This window comes from Coloeus monedula (assembly GCF_965178545.1).
Source record: "Coloeus monedula genome assembly, chromosome: 7".
Classification (NCBI taxonomy): Eukaryota; Metazoa; Chordata; class Aves; order Passeriformes; family Corvidae; genus Coloeus; species Coloeus monedula.
Genome location: NC_138787.1, coordinates 7,835,064 through 7,849,640, shown reverse-complemented (window position 1 = coordinate 7,849,640; position 14,577 = coordinate 7,835,064). Strand labels below are relative to the sequence as shown.

The window sequence follows — 14,577 nt, the reverse complement described above, 5'->3', positions numbered from 1 at the left end:
ACTAAAGCCTTTGTTCTCTACCAGATTCAAAATCCTTTCACATCGATGGATGTTTTTATTGCTAACAGAAGAAATCTTGGAACTGTCTTTTCTTCCTGTTTCACAGAACTTGGTATGAAAAAAACATTTTATGTGACAACCAGCCTAATAAGAGTCTCCTGAAGAAGATATCATCCCAAGAGATCTGGGCTGCATCTAGGTATTATTGCCTCAGGAACAAACAACTTACTTGCTTCAGTGTATGTACATAAGTACCTATCTCTTTCACTATTCCTAGGTTATCTATTTTTCTGTAAAGAAAGAAAACCTTCACAATGGGACACGCAAGAACTGTCACCTTGTTAAATAACTTCCTTTATTCTGCACTGCAGCAGAAGCAGTCAGGTTCTCACAAAGCCTCCCTTAGTCTGGTCAGACAGCAAGGTAGAATCTGCCTTCTTGACCACTGCAGGTAACACAGGGACTGATAGGCTGAGGCCTGAGACTGAATGCTTGGCACCAGAATTTTCATCAGCATGTAACACCTAAATATCATTAACAAACAAATCTACCCATATTATTGCATGGTTCAGCTTCAGCATTTGTTCCAGTCACCTTCTAGAGGAATGACTAAGTCTGGGTGTCTAATAGTAGTAATTTATTAAAGTTTTTAACAGGTTACTATGACTAAGCATTTGAAATTAGGAGTCAGAGCCTTCCCTAGAAACATATAGAGAAAAACATCCATCAATACGCATAGCTCAAAAATAGTTACTTCTGTTATTTTTTTCTTCCCCCCCAAACACGAGATATTCTTTGGATGCATATTTATTCTTTGCCAAGAAAAGAGCTGTATCTCCCTAGGACAGAGTGAGCTTGGCAGAATGCCTTGCCTGTGTCATTCTCTCATAATATTTAGGACCATGTAAATAGTTTTAAACAGCTGATTGCTACAATTGCAAAATGGTGTCATAGAATGCTGGGTTGGTATAGCTACAACATGAAAATAAGCCTACTATTTGCATTTCGTTCAACAGTAACATTCACTGCAGAGCCTACACATTTTAAACTTTATGTTTTTGAGATATGCATGCTAATATTTAGGTTTTGACAATAAAGGAAAGTAGGATGAAAGTGTTAATACAACTGACCAGTCATTAGCAAATTTTTTTTCACTTTTGATTTATTTATGTTAAGAACTTTAATCAAATTCAACTTCCTAAACCAAAGCGGAAAAAAACAAGGAAAATAAATCTGAACTACTTAGCCCATACCTCATATGTCTTCTAGCTACAAAAAGAGCTACACTGTCTTTGATAAAAGCTTCTAGTTAAAGTCAAAAAAGACTGGCATAGCATAATTTAAGTGATCACATTTTTGCAAGTTTTCACTAAGATGTATGTAGAGATCAAACCTCCAGCTCCATCTTTGACTTTTGGAGTCTTTTTGTAGAGAAAGAGTTCAGTGAACTATTCCAGTATTACTATAAATAAATTGGGAGGAGTATCAATTTAACTTGTAAAAAGTGTTTGAAAAGCAAGCTTTTGAAGAATTTCTTACTGTTAAAGTAAGAACATTATGTAGATAGGTCAAAACAAAGGAAAAGGAGCACAAATGACAATCTCAATACAATTAAAACAGAATTTTAATTTTCTGATTCCAGAACACTGAAATAATGTGGTATAAAAGTTTAAGTGAAACTTTCTTTAAAATTCAAACTGGAAGGAGAAGAAAGGAGTTTGAGCAACCATGAGAACAACTAAAATATGCATATCTGTATCTTCATCTTGCTTATACACTTAAGGTACATCCTTTTATGTACCAAAAGGATTTGATTTCACAAAATAGTGTTTTCCTGAGTGAGCTACTTTGGATGTTCTCTGCAATTTTCCAACAGCCTTATAAGACAAATTCTTATGAAACCAAGTAGCCATTGTGATTCCTATCAAGGTCTGGTTGGTAATTTATTTCACACAGGATAAGATATTTTGCCTTTAACTAGATATTCATCCAGCTATCTCACAGTGTACCTGTGCAACTCAAGCATTTAAGCTGCGGCTGTGTAAATTTTAATAGGGTTGAAGCCAAAAGGTTCAGATTCTTTCCATGCTGCTCCCACTGTAAAGCCAATATTTGTGCCTATGGCTCAGCAGCACGCATGTCTTCTGGAAAGGAGCTCCTGAGGTTTTGGAGAAGTGACAAATAGTTATTGTTGTAAATATCATTGTTAACCTGCCTAGAATATTCTTTACAGCAGGCAAGAGATAAGATTAGTTCTGCAATACCTTTTTGAAGATAATGCAGATAAAATAAGCAACAGGAAATTATCCTTCTATTCTCACGGTACCAGCAAAAAAAGGAAAATCCAGGCTTAGCTGCACAGACCCAAGAATCCTTCGGAGAAGGTTTCCAAAGCTCACGCCTCATTTGTATGCTTCCTCTGAAGACATACTGGAACCCTTTTTTCCCCTAAACAATTAGAGCTGTCCCTTCTGCCATCAGAATGTGAATATACTACCATAAATACGCGTCCAGTTGCATACAAATGCTTGCAAACACACAAACTGTCAGACTGAGCACTTCCCTGTCTCACCAAGAGGAGACCTTTGGGTCCTTGCCAAATGAAGGTGGAAACCCTGCAGGACTCCTTGCTGGTGTACTTGAAGGGGTGCTGCCACAGCCTAAGGAGAACAATAGTACAAACAATACTTCAAAAAACAGAGTCAGAAATCAATCCAAAAAAGGGACTTGGCCACTGAATATTGGTTCAACCACATGTTTAGGAAGACAAGGAACAGTAACTGGAATACATATGACCTCTTTGTGGAGGTAGTATAAAAGTATTAACTGATTTTTGTGTCAAGACCAGCTGAATACAGAAATATTTGTTATACCAAAAAGTACCCTCTTTTCCTTCCACACATCACTCCTGAAAAAAATTTTTATTCAAAAAATCCTAGAATCATCAAGCAGCAGCTTTTTTTGGTGGGAGCAGAGGAGGAAATATAGATCTAGTTTTGGTTTGTTGAGTTGGTTTTTTTTGTTTGTTTTTTTGTTTTTTTTTTTTAATCTCTTCCCTGGAAGGTGAATGCTTTTACGTAAGAACAAAGTGCAACCACAAGTATATTTGAAGACCACAGTGGGGGAGCCTGTGGCTACTTCATGCCTTTAAAACTATATGAGTATCTCCTCTTTGTGGTTTTTATCATTATTCTTAATGTGGAAGCCCAGCACACAACAGGCCATTTGTTTAAATCACCAATGTGAAATAGACTCTGACAGAAGGAAAGTATTTACTTTAGGACTACACTTATCCCCCATCAGTCTTTTGGGCCTTCACCTATTGTCTGCTCATTAGGAGAAAAAATATAAACCAAAATATTTGTCATCTCTGGAATGCAGCATGTGTTGATAATAAAAATAAAGATCATATTATAGCCAGTCCATTCCCATAAAAGAGCATTCTATAACCTTTGATTGCAGATTTTTATATGCCAGCCCCTGCCCATTAAATGCATCTGTCTACACTTTCATAAATAAGACCCATAAAAAGCCATTGCACAGAAATGTTATTGCTGAAACTTATGATTTAAAACAGGCCATTACTTCAATATATTCTATTTAGCATTATAAAGACCATCTACATCTCAGGAGCTGGTAATTGGCAGCAATTATCCACCTTATTAACTGCTATCATATGGAAAAACCCCAGAAAATTTAGATTCTAACATACATTGAACTTCATGTCATAAGAAAACTAAGGCTGCCATTCTTTATGGGATGAAGGAGGACCACTGGCATGCAATAAAGTAAAAACTAAATTCAATTGCTACATCCTCCACAACCTCACCCATTTCAGCCATTGTATTTCAGTAGAAATATATATTTACATTTTTAGCACTATTTTGTGTCACTTAAAAAGTTTCAATCTTTTGCTCACAGAGGGTTTGAATTACAGTCATTCCATATTTACATATGTCTCTGTCTGGAAGGAACAGTAGTTTTCTTTCACGTTTCTGATGAGGCAAAAGCCAGGAAACACTAGTTATTTTTTTTCTTACTTATATGCACCAGTTCTTACACTAGCATCTTTTATTAGAAGGATGCCGGATCAGTAAAATGTGCCGAACTCATTTATGCAAGGCAATTCCATTCACTAAAAAAATAAGCAAAACAAAACCCCCATAGTTAATGTTTTCTGTTTTGTTTATGCAAATAAATCACATTACAAGATCCAGTCCAAATTAAGAACAAGTAAGTAATTCAGTTTAGATACAAATATACTAAGAATGAGAAAAATTTACATAACAATATAGCATTTAGAGAGATCTCTTACAGGAGAATTACATTAATATCCCTAAGCTACTTAAAAGAGTGACTGAATTTACCAAGATGCAAACATATTTCAACTTGAACAGACTTCCATCTGCATTACAGACTTTTTTCACCACAGCATTGCAAAGGGAGCATACAACCACATGTGACTTTAGAGGAAAAACTGAAAATTAAAAGTAAAGAGGACTCTTCAAATCCCCTTCCCCAAAACTGGATCACATACAAAAACAAGCTTCCAAAAATGCAATAGATACAGAAACATTTTCACAAGCTTTGTCATAACAACAAAACAACAACATACATGAACATAAATTGTTCATCAATTTGTTTTTGTGGGAGAAGGAAAGACATCCTTAAAAAAAAGATAATCTATCTTTTCAATGTAATTTACTGCACTCATTGATCAATGAATGGAAAACAGAATGTTTATTTTTGTGCAGTTTGTACAGTCATATAGTGTCGCTGTAACTCACAGCGACAGTGAGAATCACGACACAGGAATTCCAGGATAAATGGCATTCTTTAATTAATTACCACCTCATTTATATAACTTGATTCACAATAGAGAAATGACATTATTGGGTGCTTGACCATACACCTCCCAGAGTGATTGGCTGAATGCGACTACACCCATTTCACAAGATTTTCTTCAGTGAACCAAAACAATATCCACTGCATTCTCACAACACTCTGCACCTGCAAATAGTTTACAAAACTGTCTTTCACTGTTTCTCAGCTAAAGCATGAGAAAGGAAAACCTCACAAAATGCTTCAGCAGCTGGAAAATTCCTCTGCTCCTGCTTTTTAGCATCCACAACACAGTATTTCTGCAACTGAGAATTTTCTCCATAACACACATATTTGATAGTCCAACCAAACTGTACTGAAATCAAGACAAAGGTTATGTTGCTTTGAATGTTTTTTTTTTCCATTAAAACATGCAACTTAAAATACCAAGTGCTGACATCAGCTTTAAACCTAAAATGAACCTTTTTGTCAGTATTAGTTCCTAAAGTTTGTTTCCCTGTTATACAGGCTCATGGGAAACAGAAGAGAGCAGATATCACAATCTGGACAGCTGAAAGATCCCATTTATTTATCATTACCTGTCTAATTACCTTCTGAAACAAGTTGAATTCGTTTAAAAATCCATGTTTTCTTATATTTTTCATTGTAGTTACTAGGATGAAAGATGAACAGCTTGATTTTTTTCAATTTGAGATTTAAGCATATCAATTAAGCCTTCAACTAAAATGACTACCAGACAAGTAAAAAAAATTCCAACTAAAATACAGTAATTCTAACTCAAATACAAACAAACTCTCCAGGTTAGTTCTTGTTTGTACTAAATCTTGGGCAGTCAGACAGGCAACGGCTGCACCAGTTTTTTAAAGCCAGAGCACTCAGCACAAGGTTGTCAGCTGAAGTGGTTATTTCATGCCCAAACCATGACCCTCAAAAATAAACTTACACAAAGTAGTGGCTCCAGATATTATACCTGTAGTAAGAAATTGTGCTGCAAAATGAAATACTGGTAATGCTGAAAGTGGAGGTCTGTGCTCTCAAGAGCACTGCTCTGATTTATGACGAAGCTGCTGTTCCCATAACAGATTCACTCCATAAGCATTCATGCCACACATCTTATCTATGGAATCTTTTGCCTGCAAAGGATCAGGATTAATTTTAAAAAGAGCTCTCTTTCTGTCTTAGCAACTCATATCTCATTGCAATTCTTTTGTGAAAGCACAGGTTGCTATCCAGCCTCCAACAGAAAAAGAAGAAGGGGAAAAAAACAAAGAAAGCTTGCTTGTAATGCTTCTTTTCTTGCTTTGCCTACCAATGTCTGTAAATAAAATAATTTCCTGAACATTTAGAAGGAAAGTTTTTGCTCAAATCAGGTGATGGCATGAGAACAGAACTCATCAGCAAGAACAGCACAGTCCTAGACATTGTAGTCCCCAGTTTGCCCAGTTCAAAAAGACCGGAGCCATGGCACGAGCAACTACCTTCCCTACAGGCATCCTGTTAAAGGACTGGTATAGGCTGATCATCACAATGAACATTAGGGAACATTTATCCTATAAAGCTGCCCAATTCAGATACAATCTGTGCCTATTATCAAAGTATCACCTACATCTATTTAAATTCCCCTCACAATCCAATGTATTTAAGACTTGTTTTTGTAGCTTCAAGGTAACTGTGAACTTGTAATTCACACAAACCCTACCAGCACAGCCATATGGAGACTGCTTTGGGTTTAGCAAGAACTGCTTGGGAAGCCACAGCAGTCACATAGTTAATTCCTCAAACTATCTCCATTCTTGTGGGCAAAAGAAACCCACAAAGAACCCATCAAGAAATGGAAATCACTATATCTCTGAGATCTGGGAGGAAAAATTAAATACAGTAAAGGATATCCAGCTATTGAACCCGTTTTCAAATGCAGTTATTACACACGAAAACTGATAGAGCCAAGCTCTTCTGAACTTCAATTTGCATTAAAAATATGTAATTTTCACTTATTCTTGACAATTGCTTAACTGAAACTTGTTTTTTTCCTAGGGTCTGAGAATGGAAATGTCACGAGTGTTACTATGAGTAAAATAAACGGATGACAGCACTGAATTCCTCTGTCTCCTCAGGTTCTGAATCATTATTAGGAATCCACACTAATTGCACTTCATTATGCCTGACAGCTTTTATATGATACTTTTTTCTTTTGGGGGTAAAGAGAAAGCACACGAAATTGACTGAACAACAAAGCAAATGTCTTTGAATACAATAACATGCAAAAACTTAGGTAAGGACTTAGTAAGAAATTAGTAAGAAATTTTCTTATGAAGAAATAAAACCAGAGAGAAATTAATTGAGACCCCTCAAATGATCCCAGGAAACTGAGGATACAACTGCACAACCTGATGATAAGGGCAAGATGCAGAAACTGCCAAGGGTGATAAGAAATAGTGACAGACCATTTTAGCACTCTGGGTCCAGTAAAACACAACTGGTCTGTTTCTGAAACATGGCAGGCTGAGCTTGAAACATTATCAAAAGTCAATAGAAAAAAAAAAAAAGGAAAATAATTATATGGTCTCCTAGACAAAACAATCTACAACTCCCAAGTTTCTTTCTCAGCCATGGTAAGTCAATCCACAATTAAAGAATAATGAAATGGTTTCTGAAATGATCTGGAAGAAGCTTGGCAACACTATCAAGCACCTGACAGGTACAGATCTGTTGATAGAGATGTTACAATTACCTACAAGCAGAAATAAATCAGCACTTAAGAGCACAGGCTATGGGTTTAAGCTTATTTCCTCCTGCTATTGGGATATTAAATGATCTTTCATCCTACTTTGCAGTTTTTGTGAGTAAGTGTATCTTCCTTTTGTGACCATGTGCTGATATTCTGGACCACTTCCCTCATCTTGATTCATCTGGCTTAACAAACAAATGCACTAGACACGCAAGGCAAGGATGCAGGGATGCTGTCATTTCATGTTGGCTTAAGGTACACAGATTCCTTTCATTTCCAGCTTTGATATTGATACCAAAGCAGAAATTCTTGTTACATAAACAAAATATTTACACTCAGTCCAACTGAGGCTACACCTACTTATTCATGCAAGGCCTTCACCTCAGTGTGTGCCACACTTAAGGACCTTTAGAAGAAAACATGAAAAGTAAAGAAAGAGACCTACTGAGTATTTTCTACCTTACAAACAAATGGGGGAAATAGCAACAAAGCTATCAGTAAAAAAAGCTGCATCCCTAATGCTCCTTCTAAAGACATATGTTTAATCATAAACAGACCATGAAAAGAGACTAAGCAAGCCAGAGGAGCAATATATATAACTCAGTATTTAGTGGTTTGATGTCCTTTTGGAAAGCATGCCATTTCAGATTGCTACAAATCCAGAATAGCTTCTTACAGATAAAAAATATCCTGCTGCATGAGATAGTTCAAGTATATTAAACACAGTTTGAAAAAATACCTTCTCCAAGAATAAGAATCCAATGAATATATATAAAGAAAAGTCACTGACTTTGAAGTTCTAAAACCCTCCAGCACATCGTTTGGTGTGTGCAGGCAAAAAAAGAAAACAGTGTGTGTATTTTATGCATATGTATTTGTGTGTGTGCGTGTATGCACATCCTGCAATAAAAAAAATACGGAATTCAACTTCAGCCTTAGAATGCAGAAATCAAGAATTCTTTGCTCTGTACATCTTCTAAAAGGGTGCTCATTTCTATCTAGAAAATTCAGTGCATTGATTAAGTTTTTCCTTGTATAATTCTTAATATTCTAAAGAATTTTTACAGGGCATTTATGTCTCCATGAAACATAAGCTAAGTTACTTACCTTTCTTCCTGCTAAAAGCACGATTCATGTTTAAAAATCTACCCAGTCAACGATATTTCAGGGTTTGTTTTTTTCCTCCCCACTTTAACCTGCAGAACAACACACAAGAAAACAGAAAATTCCATTATTATCGTTGAAGTTCTATTTATCTTCATATTAAAGACACTGTGAATGATCTTAAGAATTCCAAAACAATTCTGAGAAACTGGGGATGTGCTTTGCTGAGGAAGAACTATCAGCATTGAGAAGACCTATGTTCAAAATGCCCAGTGGTGCTTCACACAGAAGGACATTATAAGGTTCCTTCAAGATCTTCTTCCGAAGATTTCAGAGGCACAGAGCAGGTGGTATTATACATATACATGAAGACAAATGCAACACACAAATAGCTTGGAAAGAAAGCTTTAAAATGAATGCTGACTACAAGACTCCATAAAAACACTCAGTTCACATTTGCACTCCCCTGTTTTGTGTCATTTAGGCTGTCAGATTATTTCAAGCTAGGCTTTCGTCTCCACATGGGCTTGAAACTCAGGGAAAAAAAAAAATCACAATATATAGACTCTTCTTCCCCCAGGGACTCAGTACTGAAAAAATTGCCTTCTATCAGTGCTACGATCTCCTTGCTCCATTTACCTCAGATTGTACAGTAATTTCTGTATTTCCTTCCCTTAAAAAAATGGATACACTCTTAAATTCTTATATAATTTTTGATTCACAATACTATTTTTGAATTTTATTATTTACCAACATAAAAAAACAATAAAACCCACTACATCCAAAACTATTCAAGACCATTCTATTCTGCAGTGTAGAGTTTTTCCTTTTACAACCACATGAAAAGATATTCCTATTGCTGATTTTCATTCTGTTCAGATCTTGCAACCAGAAGTTGCACCAGTGCCCTTCTCTACTTTTCAAGCAGTCTAGTCAAATAAAAAGAAAAAAAAGGGGGATAGTAAAACCAGAAAATTAAAGCACTTTGCTATCAGATGATTTTTTAATCAGCTAGAACATTATCTTTGCTTTGAATAAAAACCAAACTTAGGCCAGTATTTCAAATGTCAGCATTAAGATGACAAATTTATTTAAGATACTTTATGTAGCTCATGAGTCCTTGTGGTACTCACCCCTCTTTTTCAAGTAAGTTGAATACCAATTAAAGCAATTATATCCAAATTTCCACGTAAATATTTGATATTTTTCAAATTAGAACATATGGGCAATTACAGCTAAAATAAAACCAACCCAACAAAACCTCAGTTTTATTTTCCACTAATCACTGATGCAGCAGGACTTCTTCTCCCCACAGTCCTGTGAGAATGAAGGAGAAATCCCCGTTTACTTAAACTAGCATACGACCAACCATTTGTTCCTTAAAGCAGAGGTACCAGATCACTTTTTTTTTACAGATGGTACTGAGCATTTAAGAAGGGAGGACACAACACAATAAGCACAGGCAGGACTTATCCATGCAGTTTCCATGCCATGATTCGGATGCAAAGCCCGAAGAGCACATTTGGTGCCCAGCAGTTCTAACAGCGAGGCTGCAAGAGCCTCATCCACCTGCACAGCCATGCCCTGCCCTCACTATGGGCAGCACCACATGGAAAGCTGGGGGTACATAGGGGTCAGTGAAACCAAAAAACACCCATGAGGACTCTGAAGTTCTGGGAATGGTTTTAGCAGCATCCCTGGAAAGGGCAGTGGCATGACTGGGAGAATTCCAACAAGCATCAGTGTCCCCAAAAGCTGAGAATGCACGAGTAGCTCTCCTGGCAGGGCAAGCACAGTGTGGGGCTTTCACCATTGTAAGAGAGGACAGTCAACTCAGTTGAAATAAAGCAATAAGGAAGAACATTGGAATTGCAGCTTTTAAGCAACTACAAGTGTCTTTGGCTTACAGGTTTAACTTGGGCAGCCTATTAGATATGCTTAGGATATATAAGCAGTAGCCAGTAGCAGAACTTTGCTCAGTATGTTCACCCTCATGAACTATCACAGCCAGTTTTGAGTAAAAAGAGCTTCCTTTCCCCTCTAAGACACCTCTGGCAGTTGTCTTGCACAGCGCTAGGCCAAACACTTCAGTTCTCCTCCACAGTAGAATCAAAATACGTCCTTTTTCGGAATGCGGGGATTTTTTTTGTGTACTCCTATCCTCATCCAAGAGACCGCTAAGGAACATATTTGAGATGGTTGAGATGCATAGAGCATCTTCTAAATAGAAACTCTGCAGCCACATCACAAGGCAGCTGGCTGGCCACGTTTCTAGAGATCACCATTCAAGTATTTTGTTTAAAGCACAGCAAAACTAAGTATATGTTTCTTCCTCATGAGCAAGGATATATTACCATTGAAGTAACCTATGCTAATAAAAGCCAAATTTTGTTGGCTACTTAGCTAAAAATGGGCAGAATTGCCAAAACTATGTTCATAATTTCAATTCCAACAAAACAATATTCCAAATACAATTCCAACATAATTTCAATTCCATCAGTAGAACAAAACACAGATGTGGCTTACGCAACAAACAGTATCAAAACACTTAATCAGTGTACTTCCACTTCACACAGAAAATGTTATTAAATGGGGAAACAGAATTAGCTACATGCAACCGCATTTACAATTCCCTCAAACTCTAATGCGAAAAACATCATCAGCCTCTCAGATGCTGAAAGAGCAGATGATTAAATGCTCCATAAAATTTTGCTGCTTACAAAAGACCAACCCAAACCCCACAAGGTTCATTTCAATCTCCTCAGCTGCGCTTGGGGCAGGAGGGTGGTATCACTGTCGTATGCAGCACTGGTAAGTTTTCAATCAGAAAAGCAAAGTTAAGTTTAGACATATCCTGCAATATCTTTGTTCACAATATTCCAATGACAAAGAATAAAACTCTAAGGACTAAGCGAGCTGTTCTCTTATAGTGGATGGTAGGCAGGTTTTTTTGGCAGGTAACAATTGTGTTTCTGACAAATCTTGATGCAAAAAGCCACTGGAACAAACCAGTCTGTTAAAAGCTTGTAAAGAGCCAAAAGGAAGGCAAGTCAGAGAATTCCATTTTGGTGCAGGGAGCCCTGGGTACAATGGGAGAGTCCTCCCTATAAACCACTTGACTTGCAAGGGTAAAGCAGTTGTAACAATCAGAGGCATTAGGGAATAGGAATGTGGACCAAGCCATTCCACTACTCATCACTCAGGAAGACACACCTAGGTAAAGAATGTTTCTCCACCTTACTATGAACAGTTTTCTTCAGCTTTGTCCAGAGACCAAATCCTACTGGGAACAGAAAACCTGTATGGGATTTCACAATATGGTTGACAAAATGCTAAGAGTTCTGACAGACACAAACTAGGGAAAATCTGGGTAATATCAGGTTATTTCCTTCAGGACAGAGAGAAAAGAAACAAAACGAAAAAAGAAAGAGAAGGCTTAGAAAATAATTGTATTACACTAAAATAAATTTCAATAACAGACAAACACCCTGAGCAGGAGGAGACATGACACCCACAGTCTGAACACTGACACGGGCATATGTCCTGGGCAGGTGAGTGTTGAAGCTGTCATATCAAACTTTAGGTAGTTACAGGGAAAGCAAACACCATCTTGTTTCTGTTCACTGTCATTAACCCCTTGGTTTTCACGGTGGGGTGCTGTCACAGCAAGGAGGAAACTGCAGAATGGCAAGGGGTGCAACGAAACAAGTGGCCTTGGTGACTGTGGTGTTGGCAGGTATTTGGACTGGGGAGTGCAAGGGTGGCAAGCTGATATTACTGAGTAATTACTTTTTAACACTGACAATCATGTGGGTCGCTGTCTCCTCTGCCTGATGCAGCAAAGGCAGTGAACAATGAAGTGGAGTGGCAGACTTCCAGCTGCCAGCACAAGCGGCTGCAGCCCTCTCTGCCTGCTGAAACAACACTGCACTTCCACACAGGCGTCTACACACGCCTGCGGGCTCCTTCAGAATGCTGGGTTTTGATATGTTTTCTAAATTTAGAGCTGTATCAGACAAGCCAAGAGAACATACTTAGGAAGGGGAAGAAACAAGCTATGAATGCAACTTGTCTCCTTTGTCTCTTATTTGCTTTAAGAAACTGGGTATTCCTGAGGACTTCTATGGGGCTTCCCCCACGGTCACACCCTTTGCATGGCATGGGCTATAACAATTACCTGGGCTGAACCTTTTATTGTATTGTCTTTTTCATTTCACAAGTATTTACAACAAAACCTCCCTAAAAACTCCAACTTGCACCCATCCACTCCCCTTAATAAAAATTAAAAGCCCAATCTGTCCCTTCCCTTTCACATACATACAGTTTCCATACAAAGGCAAATTTAGCTTCAGAAGACGTGAAGATTCAGACTCTTCCCCCTCTCAGATCCCAGCCTTTCAAGCATACTGGACAACATTCCTTAAAGAATGAAGCACAAAATGTCTTAAATCCTGTTTCAAAGGGCCACAGCACACAGGAATGTGTGATTCATTGACTTGCAATGAAGCTTAAGCTTATAAAGTTATTTCTGAAGGTAAGATGACAAACTGGAATATAATAACAGCTTTGTAAGTATTTTTCTGATTTAGACCAAAACTCCATGAAAATATTGCTCTAATATGATATCGGGCATAACAGAAAACAAAAAATTATGGTAATACAAGACTGCATTACGTAATACACGAACCCAAGTACACATCTTAATATCAGGAGGCACTTTCCCTTCCTTTTGTATGAAGGTAACTAAAACACTAACTTACCACAACCCATTCTCCTCTGAAACAGTAAAATCATCAGAAAATGACACATCAATGAACATATTTTGGTGCAGACCCAAACCTGCGCTGTCATGCTTGGAAAGCAGCAAGCATGTTCAGTTGCGGTTATGAAAACACATATGCCCTTTATGTTTATAAACAATAATAGAACAGTCTGTCGGACTGTAAACCACAACAGCATTTAAACAAAATTTATCAGTACAAAAACTTGCAGGAAAAATAACTCAAAACCAACACAGCTCTGTGGGCTTCACCAAAATTGAAAAGCTTTCTGTCAGCTGAAGTTCTTATCCTATATTTGTGCTTTATAATTCACAGAAGCACAAATGGAGTATATAAAGGAAAATATTCAGACACTGGAAAACTTTACTTTTAAGGTTTTATCCATCACATTTTCAAGAGCATTCATTAGCCAGAGCCAAGTGGCAGGCCTACTTTGCAGCTGAAGGTGAATCTGCAGAAATACAAAGTTACTTGTAGTTTTTCAACTATGCAGAGGATGGGGCAGGGCAAACTGGTAAAGAGCTCGTCTTCTATTTAAAACTCGTCTCTTCCCACCACCAAAGCAGATCCTGCTGTTCCGATGACAATATTCCCAATGGGACAGAGCCCAAACAGCTCTGCTGGCCCTCGAGCCTGCAGCCAGGGCACCATGTGAATGCGCAGAGGTGTCACTGGGGCTCACCTGGTGTGAGTGAAGACAGAAACGATGTGGCAAACACCAACACAGCTGGAAGCCACATTCCTGAAACAGAGCTCACCCTCTAACATACTGACTCTCCTGTGAAGGGGATGGGCAGGAACACCCCAGTCGGAAGGCTAAAGACCTTCCTGTGGTCTGAGATCACCCTGCTCTCCCCAAGTTCCTGAAACCACCAGGAAGGCAGAAGAGTCACACATGCCCTGTATTTTTCTTCCCCTCCCTCAAGCAGTATAAGCCTAGTACTGTTGTGACAAGTGCTTTTCAGCCCACAGCAAGAAGCTTTTCAGACTACAGGTAAAGCATTTCTTATACAGAGATCTGCCAAAAAAGTATTCACAGAAACCAAGGACAAGCAGACAGCAGTGTTCTGCTATAAATACCAACATCAAAGATAGTCCAGGAAGCAGAAAATCTATACGAAA

General features: G+C 37.9%; 1 protein-coding gene across 3 annotated transcripts in view; it reads right to left on the bottom strand.

The window, feature by feature from the left end:
- The window catches only part of GULP1 (GULP PTB domain containing engulfment adaptor 1), a 151,216-nt gene that overhangs the window by 70,759 nt on the left and 65,880 nt on the right, over positions 1 to 14,577 (bottom strand). For all 3 annotated transcript variants that reach the window (XM_082285495.1, XM_082285497.1, XM_082285498.1), the window contains exon 2: positions 8,678 to 8,766. In XM_082285495.1, the coding sequence (XP_082141621.1) occupies positions 8,678 to 8,705 (28 nt within the window). In that variant the 5' untranslated portion in view covers positions 8,706 to 8,766. The remainder of the gene's footprint in view (positions 1 to 8,677; positions 8,767 to 14,577) is intronic.